Genomic DNA, 26,641 nt, shown 5'->3' with positions numbered 1-26,641 from the left:
AAGATTGGATCCTCCAACCCTCCAGAGTACAAGGCCACTGTATTTGAAACAGAGCTGCCTCATTCGTTTTATCCCTAGTGTGGAACATTGTTTTGCAAATAAGTTATTTAATAATGTCAAAGGCTTATGGTACATCAATCATTTCTCACATCGAGCCACTACACACACTATCCATGTATGTTTCATAACACTATACAATCATGTGACATCTAGAACCATTTAGTGAACCGCAGTTTCCCATTTGCTATTCTGAGAAAGTAAGATAGTTAAATAATTACAATCAAATGTTGGATATAAAAATTTTTCAACAATAGTGAGATGATTTCCCCCCCCCCCCCCCATGAATCATGGACCTTGCCATTGGTGGGGAAGCTTGCGCGCTTCAGCGATACAGATAGCCGTACCGTAGGTGCAACCACAACGGAGGGGTATCTGTTGAGAGACCAGACAAACATGTGGTTCCTGAAGAGGGGCAACAGCCTTTTCAGTAGTTGCAGGGGCAACAGTCTGGATGATTGACTGATCTGGCCTTGTAACACTAACCAAAACGGCCTTGCTGTGCTGGTACTGCGAACGGCTGAAAGCAAGGGGAAAATGCAGCCGTAATTTTTCCCAAGGGCATGCAGCTTTATTGTATGGTTAAATGATGATGGCGTCCTCTTGGGTAAAATATTCCGGAGGTAAAATAGTTCCCCATTCGGATCTCCGGTCGGGGACTACTCAGGAGGACGTTGTTATCAGGAGAAAGAGAACTGGCGTACTACGGATCGGAGTGTGGAATGTCAGATCCCTTAATCGGGAAGGTAGGTTAGAAAATTTAAAAAGGGAAATGGATAGGTTAAAGTTAGATATAGTGGGAATTAGTGAAGTTCGGCGGCAGGAGGAACACGACTTCTGGTCAGGTGAATACAGGGTTATAAATACAAAATCAAATAGGGATAATGCAGGAGTACGTTTAATAATGAATAGGAAAATAGGAATGCGGGTAAGCTACTACAAATAGCATAGTGAACGCATTATTGTGGCCAAGAAAAATACGAAGCCCAAGCCAACTACAGCAGTACACGATTATATGACAACTAGCTCTGCAGATGGCGCAGACATTGATAAAATGTATGATGAGATAAAAGAAATTATTCAGATAGTGACGGGAGACGAAAATTTAATAGTCATGGGTGAATGGAACTCGATATTTTGGGAGCAAAATAACTGATGACGGCCGAAGTAGAAAGGATGTATAAAATGTAGACTGGCGATGGCAAGGAAGGCGTTTCTGAAGAAGAGAAAATTGTTAACATCGAGTATAGATTTAAGTGTCAGGAAGTCGTTTCTGAAAGTATTTGTATGGAGTGTAGCCATGTATTGAAGTAAAACGTGGACGACAAATAGTTTAGACAAGAAGAGAATAGAAGCTTTCGAAATGTGGTGCTACAGAAGAATGCAGAAGATTAGTTGGGTAGATCACATAACTAATGAGGAGTTATTGAATAAAATTGGAGAGAAGAGAAATTTGTGGCACAACTCGACTAGAAGAAAGGGTCGGTTCGTAGCGTATATTCTGAGGCATCACAGGATCACAAATTTAGTATTGGATGACCTCCAATGGTACATGGTAGAGGGAGACCTAGAGGGAGACCTAGAGATAAATACACTAAACAGATACAGAAGAATGTAGGTTGCAGTAGGTACTGGGAGATGAAGAAGCTTGCACAGGATAGAGTAGCATGGGGAGCTCCATCAAACCAGTCTCAGGACTGAAGACCACAACAACAACAACAACAGTGAGATGATTAAACGTGAACTTTGCTTTCAGTTTCAACATTTTGTTGACAGGGAACTAACAATGTTTCTAATATTTCGCGAAGCGTTTATTAACGAATGTGCCAAAATTAGAAGTATACATGTTTGGTGGATAATTTCGAATCAGTTGGTTCATTTTCAAGTCAGGCCTATTTAGATTGCACTGAGAATGCCTGGTCTTAACAACGCACATCAAATGGCAAGGGAGCTACACTATGTGATCAAAAGTATCCGGACACCCCCAAAAACATACGTTTTTCATATTAGATGCATTTTGCTGCCATCTACTGCCATATCAGCGACCTCAATAGTCATTAGACATCATGAGAGAGCAGAATGGGGCGCACGGCGAACTCATGGACTTCGAACGTGGTCATCCGATTGGGTGTCACTTGCGTGATACTTCTGCACGCGAGATTTACACACTCCCAAATATCCCTAGGTCCACTGCCTCCAATGTGATAGTGAAGTGGAATCGTGAAGGGTCACGTACAGCACAAAAGTGTACAGGCCGACCTCTTCTGTTGACTGACAGAGACCGCCTACGGTTGAAGAGGGTCAAAATTTGTAATAGGCAGACATCTATTCATACCATCACACTGAAATTCCAAGCTGCATCAGGATCCACTGCAAGTACTATGACAGTTAGGTGGGAGGTGAGAAAACTTGGATTTCATGGTCGAGCGGCTCCTAGTACGCTACACATCACGCCGGTAAATGCCAAACGACGCCTTGCTTGGTGTAAGGAGTGTAAACATTGGACGACTAAACAGTGGAAAAACTCTGTGTTGAGTGACGAATGAAGGTACACAATGTGGCGATCCGATGGCAGGGTGTGGGCATGGCGAATGCCCCGTGAACGTCATCTGCCAGCGTGTGAAGTGTCAACAGTAAAATTCGGAGGCGGTGTTGTTATGGTTTGGTCGTGTTTTTCATGGAGTGGGCTTGCACCCCTTGTTTTTTGCGTGGCAGTATCACAGCACAGGCATACATTGATGTTTTAAGCACCTTCTTGCTTCCCGCCGTAGAAGTGCAATTCGGGGATGGAGATTGCATCTTTCAACACGATCTAGTACCTGTTCATAATACACGGCCTGTGACGGAGTGGTTACACGACAATAACATCCCTGTAATGGACTGGCCTGCACAGATTCCTGACCTGAATCCTATAGAACACCTTTGGGATGTTTTGGAACGCCGACTTCGTGCCAGGCCTCACCGACCAACAACGACACCTCTCCTCAGTGCAGCACTCCGTGAAGAATGGGCTCCCATTCCACAAGAAACCTTCCAGCACCTGACTGAACGTATGCCTGCGAGAGTGCAAGCTGTCATCAAGGCTAAGGGTGGGTCAACACCATATTGAATTCCAACATTGCCGATGGAGGGTGCCACGAACTTTAAGTCATTTTCAACCAGGTGTCCGGATACTTTTGATCACATAGTGTATATAAAATATCGTAGAATGACTGTCACACATGCCTCTTAGCTGGTAAGAGCCTTTACTTTTTAATTCCTTTCGTCGCTTATAACTGCGTAATTGGGGGCTTAGTGACTTTTCCACATATATCATATTATGTGAGAAATACTGACGTACGAAATCCGCCACGGCAGAATTTATCTGCAAGAACAGCCTTGGTTCATAAGTTCGTGGAAATTTTGTTTGGCATTTTGTCACACAGATTGTTACAAGCACGTTTATCAGTCGTCACTTATTATTTGCGGTGCTAAATTGTTATTGCGTTGATGATCTATTGATTAGAAGGTTATGAGGACTGCTGTTTAAGCGTTCCAAAACGGAGCCTGAAATAGGGAAGAAGTACAACAATTTAACATCTTGTTCTCTCTGTATTTAATAGAGGGTTTCAGGAAGCAAAGGTAGCTGGAAATATTTGTGCCAGGTATTAGCTGAGTGCGTAGAAGAAATCTTGTCGGAAAATCTTTTTCTCGTTTCAGATAGGATCGTTTAAACGTGAAGTGTTCGCCACATTCAAGAACACCAGTGGGTTTTGACGCATGATGTTTCTATAATTTACCAATATACTTTACCCGATTACTGGCAAATGTGGTGATCTGCTGCCATTCAATCTTCGTGAGTCATTTGTATTCAATGGGTAATTTTAAAGAAAAATCAAAGAAGGAAGCCTAGGGTTAAAGGTCCCGTGGAATGCGAGGTCATTAGAGACGAAGCAAAAGCTACGTCTACAAAACATGGGGAAGAAATCAACTGTGTCCCTTCAAAGGGAAGATCTCAACATTTCCTTAATCGATTTAACCAAGTATTAACTTCATAAGAGAGAATAATGATTGACCCTAACAAAGTATCTGAAACAAGGGCTAGTGTTTCCTCAGAATGTAACGTTATGCACCGGCACAAAAAGGTGATTTGCGTTAAGAACTGCATTCCAGGAATGTGCCCATCATAGAATCCAGCTGTTACCAACAACTGAGAGACCTGCGGTTGGCAACATTAGAACAGCGACTAAGGAAACTGCATCCGGTGTTGCTACTAAACGAGAACGCCCGTCTACGCCCCGTTGATTTCACAAAAGAAACTATCCAGGAGCTTGTCTTGAAACCTATCCCTACCGCACTTTTTCTTCTAATGTAGCGGCCTCCAGTGTTTACCTTTCTCGCTCGTTACCAAACACCGCCCAAGAAAATTTTTTTTCTGGACTGCAATGCTTTTCAAACTTTGACGAAATCTTTATCTCCGAACGTAGCTTTCTACAGGCGTGGAATACAAAAACTACTTTAGCTTCACGAGACTGTTTTTGTTAATTTGAAGGAATATATGATTGTTTTCTCTCTTTCGCTTTTCTGTTATATTCCAGAAAACAACGAGAAACGCCAAAAAAAAATGCGCTGTTCAAGTAAAAATGATTACAAGTAACTATGTTACCCTAACGGAAAAAATCTAACTTAATAAAACAAATAGTATTTATAATTCCAACCTGCCCTAAATATTACCCATTAGCAAAATATTACGCCCTCTTGAGTACGATATGGGCTGTGTCTATGTGAAGACTTGTGTCCTACCCAAGACGCTTTTCGGGAGTACCACAAAACCTCGCAGTGAGAGTAGACCACAAAAGAAACCCAGTTCACTTAACTAGTTATTTTTTTATTTTTAGTAACTTCTTTCATAGGTTTAAAACTGATATCTAACTGAAATTGCCTCTTCTGCTATATATTTCCTGCGTCAATAAAGGTCTCTTTAATCCTGAATTAATCCTTCGCACTGAAGCAAATAAATGAACAAAAAAAGAAAACGCGCGTTTAGAACTTCAAAGGTCTCTTCAAATAAATAAATGTTGGCTTGTAACTTATTTGAGTTGAAACTTATCAAACTCTTACGAACGTAAATTATGGTCTTCAGCAATTGCAAGCAATGCTTTTTCAGTGTCTGCTGAAGCCTTCATCACTATCATAGCAGTCCTGGAGCAAAAGAAGGCCCTACCGATCTTCACCCATGTCAGCTATCCCCTCTTTCATGCATGATATGTTACCTACTTTTCATTATTTGATTCTCTGTTTTCCGAAAAGCATATTCCCAAAATATTTTTGGCGATTTTTTTTTGCTTCTACAATGCCCTTTCCTTACATATATGTGGACATATTGATCAAATTCCAATATGTTGTTTTGGCCTTGTTGTTCATGGTGTAGTTGATAAAGTTTCCAAGTAACCAAACTATAACTTTATTTTACTGTTCAGAAGACAATACTTTTGTAGTAAAATATATTATTCATTGTAAATTATCTGCCATCACTTCTTTTGATGAAGGCAGTGAGAGTAGACTCATAAAGAAACAAAGTTAACAAATTACCCCCCCGCCACACGTACTCAATCGAATTGTGTATTTACAAAAAAGTAGAAAGTATGTTGGTAGAAGCAGAAAAATATAAATTTTAACAAGGATACAATACCAAAACCCGTTAAAATTTTCGCCTATATATCTAAGGAATAAGAATTCATGTCTGCCACAAGGCTTAAGATGGAGAAGTTAAGATTTTCCTTACACGTTTTCCATCCAGAAGACTAGAGCTCCGAAAGAGCAGAAGTAAAAAGCAAACAACTTATCTAGATGTACAGAGAGATTAGAAGTTAGAGCTAATGCGTCTTCCCTTTACAAAGCGGTAGCATTACTACTTTTCTAGCGAGCCGCCGATACCTGCCGTACGGTGTCATTGTTGTAGTGATCGATAAAACAGATGATTTTCAATGTTAAGTATATGATTAGTTATAGAATCTACCTTCTTACAAGAAAACTAATAAATTTAACAACCCAATGCAGCCCCTAAACTGAGAATCATTCAGAATATTTATCGGAAATGACAAGGAATTACCAAGTGAATTTAACAGCACAATTCTGAACCACTCAAAAATTAAATCGACGATTTCATTGTTGTCAAATATATTCTACGGTTGATTGGCGACTGCATAGAGTCCTGTGTGCACAACGACCATATACGTGACATTAGAAGGAAGGTCAGCGTTGGCTGTAATTTTGATGGTTTATTGACACAAAATCGATTTTCAATCACATAATGATCATGTTCAGTGCTGTAGTGTACAAATGAAACTCATAGGCACTGGTGTCAATTTATTATCAGTTACCACAGCTATGTAACGATCACAATAATTGTACACAGTTTACACGCTGTTTACCTCAGTTATTGTGACCGTTTCATAGCTTTGGTTGTTTCAGCATCCTGCGATGTATATACACCGTACACTGCAGCCTTCGGAACACCGTCAGTTTAATTGTAACCACTCGGTACATTTTCCCTTCTCAGTAAACTCTGATACACTCCTGGAAATGGAAAAAAGAACACATTGACACCGGTGTGTCAGACCCACCATACTTGCTCCGGACACTGCGAGAGGGCTGTACAAGCAATGATCACACGCACGGCACAGCGGACACACCAGGAACCGCGGTGTTGGCCGTCGAATGGCGCTAGCTGCGCAGCATTTGTGCACCGCCGCCGTCAGTGACAGCCAGTTTGCCGTGGCATACGGAGCTCCATCGCAGTCTTTAACACTGGTAGCATGCCGCGACAGCGTGGACGTGAACCGTATGTGCAGTTGACGGACTTTGAGCGAGGGCGTATAGTGGGCATGCGGGAGGCCGGGTGGACGTACCACCGAATTGCTCAACACGTGGGGCTTGAGGTCTCCACAGTACATCGATGTTGTCGCCAGTGGTCGGCGGAAGGTGCACGTGCCCGTCGACCTGGGACCGGACCGCAGCGACGCACGGATGCACGCCAAGACCGTAGGATCCTACGCAGTGCCGTAGGGGACCGCACCGCCACTTCCCAGCAAATTAGGGACACTGTTGCTCCTGGGGTATCGGCGAGGACCATTCGCAACCGTCTCCATGAAGCTGGGCTACGGTCCCGCACACCGTTAGGCCGTCTTCCGCTCACGCCCCAACATCGTGCAGCCCGCCTCCAGTGGTGTCGCGACAGGCGTGAATGGAGGGACAAATGGAGACGTGTCGTCTTCAGCGATGAGAGTCGCTTCTGCCTTGGTGCCAATGATGGTCGTATGCGTGTTTGGCGCCGTGCAGGTGAGCGCCAGAATCAGGACTGCATACGACCGAGGCACACAGGGCCAACACCCGGCATCATGGTGTGGGGAGCGATCTCCTACACTGGCCGTACACCACTGGTGATCGTCGAGGGGACACTGAATAGTGCACGGTACATCCAAACCGTCATCGAACCCATCGTTCTACCATTCCTAGACCGGCAAGGGAACTTGCTGTTCCAACAGGACAATGCACGTCCGCATGTATCCCGTGCCACCCAACGTGCTCTAGAAGGTGTAAGTCAACTACCCTGGCCAGCAAGATCTCCGGATCTGTCCCCCACTGAGCATGTTTGGGACTGGATGAAGCGTCGTCTCACGCGGTCTGCACGTCCAGCACGAACGCTGGTCCAACTGAGGCGCCAGGTGGAAATGGCATGGCAAGCCGTTCCACAGGACTACATCCAGCATCTCTACGATCGTCTCCATGGGAGAATAGAGCCTGCATTGCTGCGGAAGGTGGATATACACTGTACTAGTGCCGACATTGTGCATGCTCTGTTGCCTGTGTCTATGTGCCTGTGGTTCTGTCAGTGTCATCATGTGATGTATCTGACCCCAGGAATGTGTCAATAAAGTTTCCCCTTCCTGGGACAATGAATTCACGGTGTTCTTATTTCAATTTCCAGGAGTGTAGTTTGTAACACCATCACGGTGGCTCCCTGTTTATTATCTACGATGTAACAGGCAGATGATACTCAGCCACCACGAGTAGTCGACTCTGACCTGAAAGTCGCCCGTGCAAAACGGGCTTCAGTCGCCGCGCTCGTCCAAGCACGTCGCAGGTGCGTGTGTCTGCTGCGCTTTTGTTTTGTTGACCGCTGGGCGGGGGTAAGGCGAGCGGCAATAACTCGGGCGGTGCGCCGGCAGGCTGCGCGCGCACCCGGTGGCGTGCCGTGGTGGGGGCGGCGCCCGGCGCGTCTGCCCCCGGTCGCCTCACTCGGCCGCCCGCCGCTGCCGCCGTCGCCGCCTCCGCACGCCAGCAGCTGCCCCCGCCAGCATGCTGCGCGCCGTCTTCGCTGCCGTCCTCGTGTGCACTGCACTAGCTCCCACAGGTAACAACACCTGCCACTCCTCACTGCCCACCTCATAGTTTGCTACTCCTCAAAATTACATTCTTGCTTCCTCTTGCCCTTCAGATGTCATGGAAACTACAGCGGCTATTCTTAACAAACCGAGAGCATAAAATTAGTGATAAAGTTAATAATAAAAACCATCTACATTATCATTGTTTTTACCATGCCAGGGTACCCAGCTTCACTGTCTGGACTTCTATTTCTATATAGGAATGTCAACACGCCAGATACATGTACTCTCATGTGGGATCTGTAGTGCATTTTTAAATACAATTTACTAACTTGTTGTAGAACATATAATTCCCACCATTTCGCAAACTGCATTTATGAATACACAGATACGCGTATCTGGCATTTTGATATCCTTATATGTAAACTGAAGCCCTGACGATGAAACTGTGAATTTGAAACGTACACTGGGATGGTGAAAACACTGTAAATGTAGATGGTTTTTACCGTTAAGTTTTCGTCTAACTTTTCATATCAAAAATCATATTGTACAATCATGTGCTGCTCTGGAAGACATTCGTTACTGCTGACAATTTGGAAAATTTTCAAAAAGCATCGTAAGGCAGAGGAAATTATGTGCAGAAGATTCAGTGTTTTAATATTGTAAGCGTCACGTCCAGTGTCAGTTTCTGACGAATGACAGGGCGAGGCTGAACTTCATGTATGTATTTAAAATTTCCTGTGTCGGATCATGATTTCTGATCACGAAACTGGCAGCAATAATATAATTTCCGATATGTAAGTACGATCTGTGGTGCGCCAGCTACTGAAAATTTGTCTTACTTTTCCTTTTATTCTGATGCAGTTTAAACATCTTACCTAATGTTTTTCCCTCATAAACGAATAGTTTTCCCCTGTACGTTTGGTAAGCCACCTAGACGGTTACCCTCAAATGTTTTAGAAAGCACTGATGGCGTATAAAGACAGATTTCAGAAGTGTGGTAATACACAAAAAATGAGTATTTTGCAGTATGCTCCATGCTGGCAACTTTTTTGTCTATCGCTATATAGAATCAATAATTTTTGTGTGGTCCGACGTACATCCTTCTGCGACATCTCTGTGCTCTTTGAATTTGAAATGCAACGTATGTCAGCGTTTGCAATGAAACGTTTTACTACAAACCAGCCAGTAATTTTGCTATATACGAAGGTGCCCATTGCTGAAACACTGCAGTTTCAGCTCTGTTGTTATGTAAACAAAGACTAGCTGGCCTGAAACAGTATATGGCATCCGGATCATTCACAATTTCTGCAAGAACATTCACTGCCAACATTCAGAAGCGTTATTTAATTGTGCTCCTCCTTTCATAAGTCTCAAAGAATCGTTTGAAAAGTTCTTCCATATACTTGCTTCAGTATTTTAGAAGACACGGAATTTACTATCGTTGGAAGGCCACATTATCGCCTTTCCTGCATGTCGGTGCAACATAGCCGCATCAGTCGCCCTGGGTTGCAAGTAAGCTGCAGCAACGCTCTCAATCGTAAACTTTTTGATCACTATACGGAAAATAGCTGTCACTTTTGCGTACCGTGAATACTACTACACTTTTTCTTTGTATTTGCTCTATATATGCACGAATAATAGTTTTCTACGCTTTGTTGGTTTCCTGGGAACTATTCGCAAAGTTACCTCCAGCAAGTGTATTTCCTATTTGTATTGCTTACAGGCCTACATTTGCTGAATTGCAACATTCAGAATTTTACATGAAGGTACATCGTCACATTCGATGTACACCATATTTCAGTTGAAAGTCACAGTTTCGAAGCAAGTTGCTTACTTAGAGAGGTCACAATGTCATACGACGTACACCGCCGGCCGCGGTGGTCTCGCGGTTCTAGGCGCTCCGTCCGGAACCGCGCGGCTGCTACGGTCGCAGGTTCGAATCCTGCCTCGGGCATGGGTGTGTGTGATGTCCTTAGGTTAGTTAGGTTTAAATAGTTCTAAGTTCTAGGGGACTGATGACCACAGATGTTAAGTCCCATAGTGCTCAGAGCCATTTGAACCATTTGAGCCATACGACGTACAGCTGCCCTTATCTTATTACCACAGCGTCTTCGAATGCCACGCCGAGAGAAAACTGTTGCGGCACACGTAAACCGGTGTTTTCTTCAGTTCCTCCTGCAAAACTGCGAAATGAGCTGCACTCGTTTTGAGGGCTAACTTGGCTAATTATAGAGTTTAGAAGTCTCCCTTGCGTTACTGAACAGTCATGGTAAAAATCGAAAGTTCTAATTCATAATTGTTGACCCAGTACTGGAGGCAAATAGTTATCCAATGAGTCCTAGTAGGCTTCGTAACTGAAGTTTAGAAGGACTAATACTGATGCATCGAGACCAAATCACAAAATATAAGCCCTTCCTATGATGTCCGTCAAATTTTGCAGTGAGAGCAATGTCCTGTGGTACTTATTTCATATTCAGTGGGACCATATGCGCCTAACAGACAGTCAAAGTCAGTATCGTAGTCTGTCAGTTCAAATCATGCTCTTCCATTGTTGTGGAGTCCGTTGGTAACCACGTTTCCCACCCGTGTAATCGCAACGAAGCGTTCTTTTGTGTAGCCTTTGGTTTGACCAGCAGATTCCTAGTATAAACTCACTTCTACTGTCTATAGTAGGACTGCATTTATCGAAAGTATGTTTCCATCGAAAAAAGCACATTCTACACCACTACACGCGGAAGATGTTTCCGGTTAACTTATCTCGCTCTTGGCAGAGGGTATTGTGAAGCGCAATTGTTTTTTGTTTACTTTTGACCACCGTATCACTCACAAGAGAACCACGCCTACTCGTAATCACTGATTTATGGCACATAATATGTGCGGAGATCGGCCTGACAAGAAAGTGACAGAAGTGGAAGCTTTTTGAGTGTTTGTGTGGGCCGGTTGATACATTAGCTATTTACATCCGAGGCTCTGGGAGTCGACTCCCAATCCAAAAACTTTTTTCACTTTATTTGCAATTTTTACTTCACTTACACTGCAGATAAACCGAAGTAATGCTCAGTATATTTTATTTATTAATGTCTTCATGAAAGCCATGAAAAGGAAAGGCAAAAGAAAATTTGTACTGCAAATAATTCCCAAGAAAAGACTGACTTACAGCGTCCTCAAGGATTCTGCGAGTAACTTTCCAAGAACGAATTGTAATTACAACCTACAGGGCTTCCGTTGATTTTCGAGCAGCCCTCGGCAGCTGCAGGCGAACAGTAAGTGCCCAGTGTTTTCGATGAATATCACCACAGCACTGTAAATCAGCAGTTGTGAAATAATAAAAGACTCTAATTTTTAATACAGAGTTCCCGTGCACGCCCTACAATCCCTTCCTGGAAATTTATTTGCAATCCGAAATTTGTTTTTGCCTTTTCTTGTCATGCCTTTAATGACAATTTTAAAAAATGCCATACACTGAGCTTTATTTCTGTTTATTTGCTCTACAAGTAAGGTAAAAATTGAAAATAAAAAAAAAAGGTTTCTACATAGTGAGTCGACCCGACGACCCTCGGGTTATCGTTCCGTATTCTTTCCGCACGCGCCAGTCGCTGCCTGGACACTAAGCTGACACAAAAGCCTCATATCTCGCCCATCTAGCGCTAAAAATGCTACTTTATTCTAAACGCTTGGCCGTTTGGATTTCCCACTCTCGTTTAAGGCCATCCCCTGCTTATAACATACATTAAGATGAAATCGGTTATGATGATAAGGTGGGTCCCCTTGCTAGTGTTGAACGATTCGTATGAGTATGTATGAAATATGACGTATTGAATGAAAGAATGGGTAAGATCGTAATAATAACACTTTCAGTCTCGAATTCTGTTAATGGTATCTGTCTGTTTTACACTTAGGAAACTTTTTTTTTTTTCAAAATAAAGAGATTCCATAGAGGCAAGACGCGCTTGAGTTGCATATAATAGTCGCGTAGTTTCTTTTTAATGGTGGATGCAGGAAGCTGTCCCATCAACATCCTACCAGTTATAACGGCCGTGAAGTCCGTTGTACTCAGCGCATTCGTATCATCGGTGTGTTGGCTCTCGGATCGCCATACATCCTTTGACAGCGTTATCATTAAAGGTACATTGGACAAGAGAATAGCAAAGTTCATCCTGAAAATGGAATGACTTTCATGAATGAAATGTTGCTAATGGATTGTCTGTGTTTGGATTACTGGCGTATTGATGAAGAAAACGGTCATAAACCGAGAGTAATATTTTTCTACACAATTTTTATGTCCGTTTCTTCTTTGGTGAGTGTACGTAGATGTAGATCGTCTGTTACAGCTTAGTGATCACTGATCACTGTACGCAGAGAATGAGAACACGCCACGAGGTCTATATCGTTACTGGGCTTTTTCAGTGTGCGTCTGCAAAAATTTCAGATCACAACCATTTTCTGAAGCTTTCATGTCATCAAAGTTTAACAAAACTAGACCTCAGGATCTGTACATCATGTTTCAGAGACGTGTTAAGTTTCAACTTTATCCATGATAATGAATACAGGCTGAAGCAATGACTTAAAACGTGTATCAAACCCGGAATTCGACACTGGATCTTCTACTAACTTAGCAAATGCACTAACCGCTTCATCACCCTGACACTGCAGCTAACACAGCTGTATGGATTGCCTTAGTACGTCTGCCTCCCTAATACGGACTCCACGCCTCAGTCCATCTTGATGTTCCCCTTCTTAACTCATGTCAGTTTTGCAGAGGCCTTCTAACATTGGAATAGCGTCTTAACATTGAACCAAAAGAGGATAATCCTGCCTGCACATCAGGCTGGGATTATATGTTAATCAGACGACGTTATGTGTTGCAGACGCGTGTTAAGTCTCAACTTTACCTATGATAATGAATACAGGTGGAAGCACTGGATTAAAATTTGTACAAATGCTGGGATTCGAAACCAGGTCTCCTCCTCACGAGGCAAATGTGCTAACTACTGTGTCACCTTGGCAGTACGGCTAACACAGCTGCATAGATTGGCCTAGTAGGTCTCTACCCCCAACACAAGTCCAATTCACGATTCGGCCCGTCTTGATTTTCCCCTTATTAACTCGTATCAACGTCTGCCTGTATTCATTACCATTTTTTCAAATGCTTATGAGCTATGGGAAACCATATACAGAAAATACATTGCTCATAATGATATTTCGTTCGCATAAAAGGTATGAAGGAAGATTACAGTTTAACATCCCGTCGACACTGCGGTCATTGGAACCATCTTGGCAATTGCCTGGAGCGATTTAGGGAAATCACAAAAAACCTCAATCTGGGTGGCCGGACAGGGACTTGAACATTTGTCGTTCCAAATGCGCCTCCTTTGTGCTAACCACTGTCCTACCTTGCTCAGAAATTTTTCTTGTCTTCTGACTTTTTAAACGAATATCACTCACCATACTATTTAGAAGCATCCTGTAAAACACAGAATGACAAAAGTGTGTGTGGCCAAGTAATTCGCTCAGTTTGGGATTTAACCCATAGCATTCTGCTGGTCAAGTGGCGTCAGGAGGTATATCCAGCCACCAACTACCAGTAATATTACCACAAGCCATATAACAATGCCGACTCCATCGAGAAACTGGAAAAGAAAAGGAGAAGGAGCTTCTGCTTGTCAAGAAGGGCTCGTGGTTCAGGAAATGATAGGAGTGTAGAGTGGTTGTGGTTCGTGTGGATGTAAGCTCTTAACGAAGTGTAATTCAGTTTATTAATAAGTGAAAAAAGCCCAGAGATCACACAAAATAATAAAAAAAAACGAGAGAACTCGGCACTGAGATTAACAAAATATCACTTAAGAGCTAGTACAAGGTAATACACTTGCATAAAACTAGTCACGTTAGAAGCAAACACTGTACAATAAAGTGGGCACAGATTAATACAGCGAATAACAAAAGCTATTACCTAATATAATACAACAGAGTATCAAATAATTAGCTCCTTTGGACTGATTTTGCTTTACAATAAAAGGGGCATGAATTAATATACACAAACAACAACAAAAAGTAAAAGGAGACTACGAGAATGCTCAGTATGAGGTCATGTCCGAGAACTAAATACTAAACTTTACCAAACCAAATCTGACGCTTTATTTAATACTAAACAATTAATACAAGACAGACAAAATTCACAATAAAACCAGCCATTTGTACACCCTGAAGTACACAAAAGGTAAAGACAATAAAACCATGGAATACAACAGAAATAGCAAGTAAAATCTCACTAGAGTCACTTCGATCAAGTAGAACTACTTCAGCTAAATACACGAGACTGTACAGCAGCCTCGTTGTGTTTCTGAAATATAACAAATAGGTTTCCAGAGTGAGATTTTCACTCTGCAGCGGAGTGTGCGCTGATATGAAACTTCCTGGCAGGTTAAAACTGTGTGCCGGGCCGAGACTCGAACTCGGGACCTTTGCCTTTCGCGGGCAAGTGCTCTGGAAATTTCATATCAGCGCACACTCCGCTGCAGAGTGAAAATCTCATTCTGGAAACATCCCCCACGCTGTGGCTAAGCCATGTCTCCGCCATATCCTTTCTTTCAGGAATGCTAGTTCTGCAAGGTTCGCGGGAGAGCTGTAAAGTTTGGAAGATAGGAGACGAGGTACTGGCAGAAGTAAAGCTGTGAGGGCGGGGCGTGAGTCGTGCTTGGGTAGCTCAGTTTCCAGAGCACTCGCCCGCGAAAGGCAAAGGTCCCGTGTTCGAGTCTCAGCCCGGCACACAGTTTTAATCTGCCAGGAAGTTTCATAACAAATAGGTGACTTAAGTAGGTCAGCCCTGACTCGGTCATATGTACTACAGGCTAAGCACAGGTCACGCCACATTCAGTCTCGTCTGTCGTATCCGAAAACACGCCACAGCGACCAACTCTTCACAACTAGCTTTGCTGGGTTCCCAGGAACCGCAAGGCCAAGCACCTTCCGCTGCTCTGTCTGAAACAGTGTACCAAGCTGACAGCGGGCCACCACCAGCCTCGGCTGTCTGTCCACCCGGCTGCCACATTACTGCACACCACGCTACATGCTTCGCCTCTCCTGGTGGCTCTTCTCATACTCCCAGTCGCTAGTCGTGTTCTCTGTCGCTGGCCGTTATGAACTCCCTCTGCTCCACTGTGGCCGTCAATATCGTGGCGACAGTGGCTTGTCTGTTGCCAGTCCAAAGGGAGCTGCATCGACACTGGCGAAACCCTGGGTCAGTAAGGCCAGCTCACAAACAAGCTCAGCCAGTATCCCATGCATGTCCCCAGTGTACCACCAACGACGTGCCCGCCACTGTCCGTGGACTCAGGTGCTAGCTCCAAGATGTAACTGCCACTACAGTTCCGATCATCAGACTTCCCACTGCTGTACCTCATGGGCACACCTCATCTTGGCGTGGCTCCGCAACCGCAAAACTAGCAGATAAGCGCACCTCCAACTATGGCACACACAGGCGCTGGGTTCAAAGTGGGGAGGGAATTCAATTGTGCTGTGAATTGCAAATTACGAAATTCTGCGGCCATGAGGTTACGAATACCTCCATGTCGAATGCAACGGAAAAGTGGTAATATGTGTGTGTGTGTGTGTGTGTGTGTGTGAGAGAGAGAGAGAGAGAGAGAGAGAGAATTGTGTCATTTACATTTCAAATTTTACAATGGTACTATATCCATGCCAGGAGAAGTTGCAGCAGTTTTTTTCGTAAGTCAGCCTGAATTACCACAGAGATGGCTGACGGTTGCCACAAGGACTTCACTACTTGCGGATATCTCATGGCATGACTATAGTGCATTATTTTTATGTACTACGGTTGACACTTTCAGATGTATTTACAGTTCTTATTTTATTTGAAAGCGATTTCGGCGCCACATTAAATCATTTTAGGAACATTGTGCAATGTACTGCTTGTTAACGTTGACTACCCCATGACTATGATCTTGTTCATTGTGATTTCACAGGCTTGCCCCATTACCCAGTAAGGCACACCGTATGTCTGAACATCAGTATTCTGATAGGCGGAGGCAATCAAGTTCAGCGAACTGTGAATCTCAGAAGGGGCCTGAAGACAGCAATCGCTTGCTAATAAAATAGGACGTATACTGCTAAACGTGTCATGCGTGCTATATAAAGTTATAGTAAAAGCTGTTATCCCACAATACGTCGCAAGATGGACATATGGACATGGTACGTAACGGTTCCACAGAAAACAGCGACAGCTCTTTGTGCAATTCCGATATTTTATGGCTGTCTGGTCCTGCCATAGCATGTAAGACCTTTTTTATCTACGTGAAAGAGACCCACCTCACTCGGTCTTTATTTTATTTGTTTTCTGGTAACGTTCCAGATCATCCGAGAACATTCGAAAACATCGTAAAACTGAACACACTAAAAAATCGTTAGCAAAATAGTATTTCACACTCAAAACCATGTCGAATGCTCAAAAATACTGTTAAGTGCTCTTAAATCCACTGAAGTATTCAACAGAACTTCCAATAGTGCTAACGAAATTTTGCCACTCACACAATACATTCCTGCTATTTCTCTACTAAATTTCTTGACATCGCAGAAGTGACATACTTGATCTATTTTAGCAATGACAACGTGTTTTCTGTACTCTTTAGCTCGTTATCCTCCATGAACTAAACTCATTGTAATTCTACTTGGTTCAGTTCGTAATCTGATTTCTTCAGCAATTTCTCTATCGCTACCTGCTGAGTGTATCACTCGAACCTCGTCTGTAACTTCACCTCTTTGTTAATCTTTTAAGTTTTCCCTTAGTCTATTCATTATCTTTCGCTGTGAAGTTAAAAATGATTCTCGCTTTTCAACAGTTTCATTTCTTCTGAGTTGTTTCTGTTTCCTTCTTTTCTTTTCACTGCTGGGAAGATCTCCACTTCCACTTTTCGGCAGTCGCTTGAATGTTAGTATTACTTAATGCGCTAAAATTTCTCTTACTACATTCAATTTCACTTGAATCTTTTTCACTGTCTAGCGCTTTAATTTTTTCCTTGATCTGCTCTAATCGATTTCAAAATATAAACTGACACGTGCACCTCTCCATCGCATAGGTATGAGTTGGAACGGACAAAGAACACTTGATGATGATGATGATGATGAGTCCCATACTTCTTTACAGAGCGTAGGGGAGCGACGCGGGAGACCAGCGCCGCCTTACTAGGCAAGGTCCTAGTGGAGGTGGTTTGCCATTGCCTTCCTCCGACCGTAATGGGGATGAATGATGATGGTGAGGACGACATAACAACACCCAGTCATCTCGAGGCAGGAAAAATCCCTGACCCCGCCGGGAATCGAACCGGGGACCCCGTGCTCGGGAAGCGAGAACGCTACTGCGAGACCACGAGCTAACAACACTTATGGTTACTAAATACCGCCCGCAAAAAAGAAAGAAAAAGAAAAAATAAAATAAAATAAAATAAAGCAACCAGAACACATGATAGAATGTCAATGTAACCTCTTACACATACACGCCATCGGCGTGTGTACCGTCTGATGTGCAGTTCTCTGTAACAGGTAGGATGGCCAGCAGAGATTTTAGCGTTATTACTGGCCGCGGTAGGGTCTAAAGGGTATATAAGAGTCAAATGTTGAATGATCACTATGAATGACACGAGATGTCGCTTACTGATATGAGACATCTGAAAGAGTTTGAAAAAGGCTTCACTGTGGATCTCCATTTGGCTGGTTGGTCGAATCATGAACTGCCGCGTTTTGGGGGTGTCGGATGTCGCAGTGACCCGATATTGGACTAGATGGGAACATGAGGGCAGTCATACTTGTCGTCAAGATTCCAATCTGCCATGTCTGGCTTCTTCAACCTGCGCCTGCTCTCCCAGAACAAGTACTCCCTACGACATCCTTTGTCACCTACACCCTTGGCTGGAGACCAGCAGCAGCCGGCCTGGAGAATTACCCCCATATGCATAGGCTGCCGTCAATACCACAACGCAAACGGCTGGGTCTGGGCCGGGACGGAAGCCTGGAAACATGGACTGCTCATGAATGCTGTTGGACCGTGTCCAGCGATGAATCGAGATTCTACATTACCCCGGATGGCCGTCGTGGGCGACTATGGCGGAGACCTGGGCAGAGGTCTCATTCTTCCAAAGTTGGGGAGAGGCACAGCGGTGTTGCTCCAGGCGCCTTGGGAGCCAGAGGATATGATTCTAGATCACGGCTGCTAGTGACTGGGGGAACACAAATGCCACAACGGTACTTGACGGACATCTTGCGTCGTCACGTTCTACCTCTCGTGAGACAGTAGCATGGTGATATTTTTCAACGGGAAAATACTCGTCTACAAGTGTTTGAACTGTCTGGATGATATTGTACTCCTGTGGCAGGAAGATTCTCAAACCTATCCCCTGCACAACATGTGAGAGACCAGCTTGGTTGTCAGTTGCATCGAAGTGCTAGAATGGACGATAACAAGGCATTGTTACATTAGTTGTAGACCAGCTTGTCTCAGAACAGAATCATTTCATGCATCCAGGCTATGGAGGTGCTACGTCATACTGATAAATGAGTTCATACTGCAGAGTACTATTTTGTAATCACTGAAATAACATCACATACCTTCTCAGCTCGCAAAGTTTCATATCCTTTCCTCCGTCCCTTCCGGGTGGTTCACATCTTATTTTATTTTATTTTTTAATACACGATGTTCAATTTGTCTAAAGACACTGAAATATCTTGAAAACTACACACTGGATGCAAACTCCAACTCGCGTGTTGAGAGGGGGGTGTATGGTGGGGGGGGGGGGGACACAACTTTGAAATTTTGAACGGTAACCCACATTTTTCGTTGCAGATTTGGATTATACGGAAACAAAATACATCAGTTTTATCTGAAACATCATTTTTTTCGTTTCGTGAGACATGACGCTGTAACTGGAAAAATCAAAATAGGTAGAAAATTCTGTGTTTCAAAATGCTTTCCAGTGACACTTGATTTAACGCCCCACCTCCACGCTGTGAGAGTAGGACAGGCAATTGTTTCATAACTTTTAATTGGAAATCCCATTCTTAATGTTATATTCCTCCTACAAAACAAAAAGGGGATTGCTCGACGCGCCTCTGCGAAACGAACTACGACTTATCATAACTGACGTTGCAGTCCTATTAAAAATTATGAAATAATTTCCTGTCCTACCCTCACATCGTGGAGCTAGGGGAGGTTAATTCGTGTCATTAGATAACGTAGTCCAACAGGATTTTATACCCATTTTAATTTTTCCGATTACAGCGCTATCTGTCACGAAACGAAAAAAATGTTCAGACAAAACTTATGTTTTTTTCGTAAAAACTGAATCTGCACTAAGAAATGGGAGTTACCATTTGAGATTGTAAAGTGGCCCCTTACCTCCACATGAGGGGTGGCGTAGGGTATGTTCTTTGGTATCACTGAATGTCCCGCTCCGAGACAAATAAAAAGATTTAATCAAACTTTTTTCGGATCCGATGAGTTGTTTTCGATATATTAGAATGTCTTCATATAAACTGAACATCCTGTATGTTGATTTAATCCCTTGCTCACGTGTGGTAAGCGCAAGGTCGTAGTTCGTCACATCGAGCAGCCTTACCAGAGGGAGAATTAGAGTGGTCTGTGCGGGGTCCACGAGATGTGCGGGCCCTGGAACGAACTTGTGACGTCACACTAATAGGCTTGTCCGCCACTCTTCGGGAACTTTCGGCTCCGCGTAGGGCCCATGCGAAATCAGCATTTAGTTGAAAAGGTACCCACTAAAGTGTCGCTAATCGCCATCGACAACTTGCAAGGATTTAAAAGCATAGTTAATAATCACTAAATTCCTCTGAAATAGTCACTCGCTCCCCGCCGGAGACGGCTGCTGGCATTCGTAAGACCTACACTGTCACGTGCTGTGACGTGTGCAGCACACTGTGTTTCTCGTGGGCCTCGAGTCTGGGTTGCTTTGCTCGCAGCGAACGGCGTTCGGCGAGCCTCAGCGGATGTCACGTCCCGGCCGTGCGATACGGCCATCAGTTGTTCCAGCGATCGTCAGTGCAGCAGGAAGCGTGACGTTAATCCTGCCTCACCGTCCGCGCTAAACTGCACTACTAATGAGAAGTGACTGTGACATCTGATACCTATATGCAGTCTTACTGGTATTCAACATTTTCCATAGATTAATGTTGTAAGTAGGCTGTTTATGTTTTCTTATTGGTAACGCCACGTAGCGCTCTATATGAAAAATCACTGGCTGTGCTGTGTGCAGTCTGTGGGTAGTTTGCATTGTTGTCTGCCATTGTAGTGTTGGGCAGCGGCAGCTGGATGTGAACAGCGCGTAGCGTTGCGCAGTTGGAGGTGAGCCGCCAGCAGTGGTGGATGTGGGGAGAGAAATGGCGGAGTTTTGAAATTTGTCATGTACTGCTATATATATTATGACTATTAAGGTAAATACATTGTTTGTTCTCTATTAAAATCTTTCATTTGCTAACTATGCCTATCAGTAGTTAGTGCCTTCAGTAGTCTGAATCTTTTATTTAGCTGGCAGTAGTGGCGCTCGCTGTATTGCAGTACTTCGAGTAACCAAGATTTTTGTGAGGTAAGCGATTTGTGAAATGCATAGGTTAATGTTAGTCAGGGCCATTCTTTGTAGGGATTTCTGAAAGTCAGATTGCGTTGCGCTGAAAATATTGTGTGTCAGGTTAAGCACAGTCCTGTATAATTGTTGAAAGGGGACGTTTCATATGTCGACTCTGCCAGGATTCTTAAATGTTTTGAATTTACGTGTAGTAATGAACAGCTTATAGTCAAAATCATCATGTCGGCGAGTCGCATATCGATCATTGTTAGGTCGTGTCGGCCGTTCCATCTCAAAATTCGGTGCACATTGCCAATTTCTTTCATAACTTCCGAAATGCCCTGTGTTATTATTTTGCGGCTTTTCCGTATTTCTAAGTCCCTCTTCCCGTGTTGGAGCGCGAGTGTCCTCTGAAATACGTAATTCTTGTATTACCTGTGTCAGCTGATCTTGTACTTCCCGGTTTTCTCTTTGGTGTTGCGTATTAATTTGATTCAGATTTTGTTTCAGTTTCCTAATTTGTTCGCTCTCTTCTGTGTCATTAAAGACTACCGGTTTTGTGTCATTCAGATTATCATCTACCTTCGTAGATTGGTTGGTTGGTTTTTGGGGGAGGAGACCAGACAGCGAGGTCATCGGTCTCATCGGATTAGGGGCGGATGGGGAAGGAAGTCGGCCGTGCCCTTTGAAAGGAACCATCCCGGCATTTGCCTGGAGCGATTTAGGGAAATCACGGAAAACCTAAATCAGGATGGCCGGAGACGGGATTGAACCGTCGTCCTCCCGAATGCCTTCGTAGATAAATTATTTAGCTGATCCGAAAGTTCAACTACTTTCTCTGATAATGAACTAATTTCCTCCACGTGTCTTTCTGAACCAATTTTCAGAGTATCTACTGTGTCCTTTAAGTTTTCTTGAGTTTTTGCAAGTTGCATAACCGAATCGGTAGATGCAGCTGAGTCAATTTTAGCTTGCAGGGTCTCATGATTTTGATGAACAATAGTTTGCAGTTCTTTTATGGCTGCTTCGTGATTCTGTAATGCATTTTCATGCCGCGAAAAAATAGGTTGAAAATGCTCACAAATTTGTGTTTTTACGTCATTACAGACTTTTTGACATTTCGATACAATGTTATGTAACTCAGTAGTTAAATCTTCACGTGTTTGTTCAAGCGTGGTGTCTAACTTTTGAAGATTTTGTTCCATGGTGTCTAACTTTTGAAGATTTTGTCCCATTTGTTTCTGATTTTGTTCAAGCGTTGTGTCTAACTTTTGTAGCCTTTGTCACATTTGTTGCATTAACTGTAATAACAGTGCACTGGTGTCTGAAACATGTTCCTCAGTGCTATTCGGCAGTGCATTTGAACCCGCAACATTCGCATTCTGAGAAGCAGAAAATGTGTCTTGATTTATTTGAGAAAACGGTGAGGACGCAAAACCTGAATCTACAGTATTTGCAAGATTGTGTCCTGTCATTTCCGAATCCTGAGGCGAGTTGTTGCCGACCGATCGATCGATAATGCTTCCCTGTTCACTAATTGTTTCACTGCCTACACCATTATTTGACGCCCGCTCCATTTCCCTATGCACAGTTACCAAATTACTACTTTGAATATTTGTTAATTCATTACATGGTGGCGTTAACACACTGCTTTCGTCTTCACTGTTATTTCTCAGTTTACTTTGGAGCCTAGTATTACGTTTTTCACACGCCATTATTGTCACAATATTTCACACGATAACATAGAAAAACACAATTTGAAGAGCAAAAATAAGAGAACACATTAACATAACACTGAAAATAATATCTAGTTAATTGCAGCTGCGAAATACTTGGTGCAAATCTACATGCATGCCAAACTGTTTTACTGTACAACAATGACAGACTGCAACTACAAAGGAGATTTTCTCTACAATTACGCGCTAGCAATAAACAAAAGCTACACTAATTACACTACAAGAAAAAAATCAGAAGATTCCAGTGAGGTATCCTCGGCTAAGGGTCGACATATGAAACGTCCCCTTTCAACAATTATACAGGACTGTGCTTAACCTGACACACAATATTTTTAGCGCAACGCAATCTGACTTTCAGAAATCCCTACAAAGAATGGCCCTGACTAACATTAACCTATGCATTTCACAAATCGCTTACCTCACAAAAATCTTGGTTACTCGAAGTACTGCAATACAGCGAGCGCCACTACTGCCAGCTAAATAAAAGATTCAGACTACTGAAGGCACTAACTACTGATAGGCATAGTTAGCAAATGAAAGATTTTAATAGAGAACAAACAATGTATTTACCTTAATAGTCATAATATATATAGCAGTACATGACAAATTTCAAAACTCCGCCATTTCTCTCCCCACATCCACCACTGCTGGCGGCTCACCTCCAACTGCGCAACGCTACGCGCTGTTCACATCCAGCTGCCGCTGCCCAACACTACAATGGCAGACAACAATGCAAACTACCCACAGACTGCACACAGCACAGCCAGTGATTTTTCATATAGAGCGCTACGTGGCGTTACCAATAAGAAAACATAAAGAGCCTACTTACAATGTTAAGCTCGAGATGTCTCCAATGATGACGTCTTTATTCTTCGACATCAGTAAACGAATATGTGAAACATCGGCCGTTAATTGAAAGTTTAATTATGCTGCTACTGCCAGTAGCAAACCAGAGTGAGCATCGGACCTTCCAGAAAGCTACAAGGGGCATTCGTATGTAATGCAACACATTTTGTTTCTGAAAGCACGTTGGTTTCATTCAGATTGCTAATAGGCCATACTATTAACGACTCTTTTGGCTACAGAACCATATTTTTTAAGATTATCTCTTTCCAACGCGCCGGACTTACGTCACTTTACTAGGAGGGCTGGTGTACCAGCATGGTACCACTCTACGGTCGACGTCGAGCCAACGTCTGGCTTCATCAATAGCGTTCCTATCATCCTCCTGCCTGAATAGTGCATCCTTCAATGAGACAGAGAGCTGGAAGTCGGAAGGTACGAGATCCGTACTATAGAATGGATGAGAAAAAACAGTCCAATGAAGTTTTGCGAGCTCCTCTCGGGTGTGCAGACTTCTGCGAGACCTTGCGTTGTCATGTGGCGACGATCACTCTGAGGTCGTTTCTTCAATTCCCTGAGGGTAGCACGATACACATCAGATTTGATCGTTGCACCATGATAGAAAACATCAAACAGAATAACCGCTACAGAGTCCCAGAAGACCATCGCCATGATTTTAGCGGCTGAAGGTGGTGCTTTGAACGTTTTATTCAGAGAAGTGTAGGTCTGGCGCCACTCCATGGATCGCCGTTTTGTTTCCAGTCCGAAGTGATGAAATCGTGTTTCACCGCCTGTGACTGTCTTCAACAAAACATTATCACAGTCATCCGCGTAAGGCGCAGACAACTCCGCACAGATGTTCCATCGTTGCTCTTTATGGTCTTCTTGTTAGTCGGTGAGGAACTCAGCGGGCACACACCTTCGAGTACCCCAACTGGTGCACTGGTGTGTCAGCGCAACCGACACAGACCTCCAGTTGTGCAGCGATGTGATTGATTACGATCCGTGGATCAACTCGAATGCAGGAATCACAGCTGAGTGCGACCAGCCGGCACGCGGGAGATGAGACAGGTTTGAGCGACCTTGATGCGATGAAGACAGACGCCTCGTCCAACGACTCACCGTGCTTTTGTTCACTGCCAGGTTTCCGTAGATATTCTGCAGACGCCTATGAATAGTCGCTCTCGGTCCCGCCAATAGAAACTTAGTGATATCTCTCTGCTTGGAACACACCTTCGTTACAACGCCCTTTTGAAGGTTACGTATAGTGCTCGCACCTATCGGAACGTCCTATAACTATAGGGACTGAAGTGGGAATATTCAAACTGGCCGCCAAAAGAAGGGATACAATACTTATTGAACGCCCCTCGCACAACCGCAGTTCAAGATGTTCTCCACAAGGAGGCAGAATACGTTGGATTTTAACGAGAAATTCATCCGACCACGACATAATACCCCGGAATATTTCAGTAAGTATGTACCCTCTGTCACACTTCATACCATGGCTTGAAGAGCAGAGACGTAGGTGTAGATACACGTAGGGCCATCAGTATTTCCTTAAAGCAATATTCATTGCCAGTTTAGAGTGTTTTGTGGTCACTTTAACGAAGCCCTCTCGGAACGTTCCATCCATTTACACTACTATCAGCATATTGGTCTTTTAATTAGGATGTAATGTATATAATGGTGAGAAGTAGCTGGGTCGATTAATGCATGTATTTTTTGTATTCAGTGTTATACTACTTACGTCCACGCAACGTGGTAAGCGTTTCTTAGAGAGCATCTTATGATTTGAGCAACGTCTCTCTCTTCAGATAATCGACTCATTTTCCAAAGCAACGAACCATCAATACACCTATTGTGCAACAACTTGCCTATCTCCATTACTTTAATCGCTTTCAAAAAGCCAAAAGTGCACGGCTCCTGAAAGATGCACTGGCTTCAATGTCTTTCATACTGTCAGAAGAGCTGAATACAAGACCAGTACTACGTCGAGCTTGCGGTAGTAGGTTATTCGGGTGCACAATGGATCCAAGATCTTTATTTCACTAAAAAGTAGTCCAGATCGCAATACTTTTTATTTGTAATTATGATAACCGGTTTCGGTTTATAACGCCATCCTCGCACCAAAGGCTCCAGATAACGTATGTAGTCTGTGCATTGAGCTGCTCTGTAGCACTCACTGGTATCTGTCACTAACAGCTCACACTACCAGTCGGTAATAGTCATCTGGAGCCTTTGGTCCTAGAATGGTGTTATAAACCGAAACAGGTTACCATAATAAAAAATAAGAAGTTATTGTGATCTGGACTGCTTTTTATTAAAATACCGTACTATGCACGAACTATGAAGCTCCACAGTAAAGTAAATTATTGAACACTGACAATGACAACTCAAACTTAACCAATTCATTTATTACCCACAATATACAAGCCCAACGCAACCTGACTGCTATACATTGACAACATGACTTCCAATAATTAACACAAAAGAATAGCCCTGAATTGCAAGAAATCCTAACAATAATGCAGATCCAAAAAAATATGAAATTAAAGAAATATGAAACTACCTCCAGCTCTGTTAATTGACTAAACTCATTTCCATCACGAATCCCGATAGTGGAACCCTATTCTTTTTCATAAGTCACTTACCCCACAGTTAATCTTCGTGACATGAACTACAGCAGTTACAGCAAGTAGCAACAACGGCCAGCTAAAAAAGGGTTCTAATTACTATAGACTCTAATTACTAGGAGGCATATGGTTAGCAAAAAGGAAGATTTTGTTGAAGAGCAAACACTGTATTTAGAAAATTTTTCCTTATTCATGTGACATCCAGTTCTAAAAATTATGTATTTGTTAATAATTCCACTATCCAACATTGTCAACCATACATTCATCCTCACACATTTCCTTGCGTGTTTTCGTATAAACGTATCATTTCATCAAACTTAACAATGCATGTCCTGCCAACACAGATTCTCCACTAAGAAAATCATGTCCATACACTTCCATTCCACTAGCTAACTGCTAGTCCGTCCAATCACAGAATC

At 43.2% G+C, this 26,641-nt stretch overlaps 1 protein-coding gene across 1 annotated transcript in view; it reads left to right on the top strand.

Moving 5' to 3' along the window:
* Positions 1-8,349: 8,349 nt before the first annotated feature.
* The window catches only part of LOC126237327 (uncharacterized), a 268,891-nt gene continuing 250,599 nt past the window's right edge, over positions 8,350-26,641 (top strand). Inside the window, exon 1 of the mRNA XM_049947295.1 lies at positions 8,350-8,452. Within this exon, the coding sequence (XP_049803252.1) occupies positions 8,398-8,452 (55 nt within the window). The 5' untranslated portion in view covers positions 8,350-8,397. The remainder of the gene's footprint in view (positions 8,453-26,641) is intronic.

Source organism: Schistocerca nitens, chromosome 2 (genome assembly GCF_023898315.1).
Source record: "Schistocerca nitens isolate TAMUIC-IGC-003100 chromosome 2, iqSchNite1.1, whole genome shotgun sequence".
Taxonomy (NCBI): domain Eukaryota; kingdom Metazoa; phylum Arthropoda; class Insecta; order Orthoptera; family Acrididae; genus Schistocerca; species Schistocerca nitens.
The sequence above is the reverse complement of the archived record's forward strand: the minus strand, read 5'-3'. Positions and strand labels throughout refer to the sequence as shown.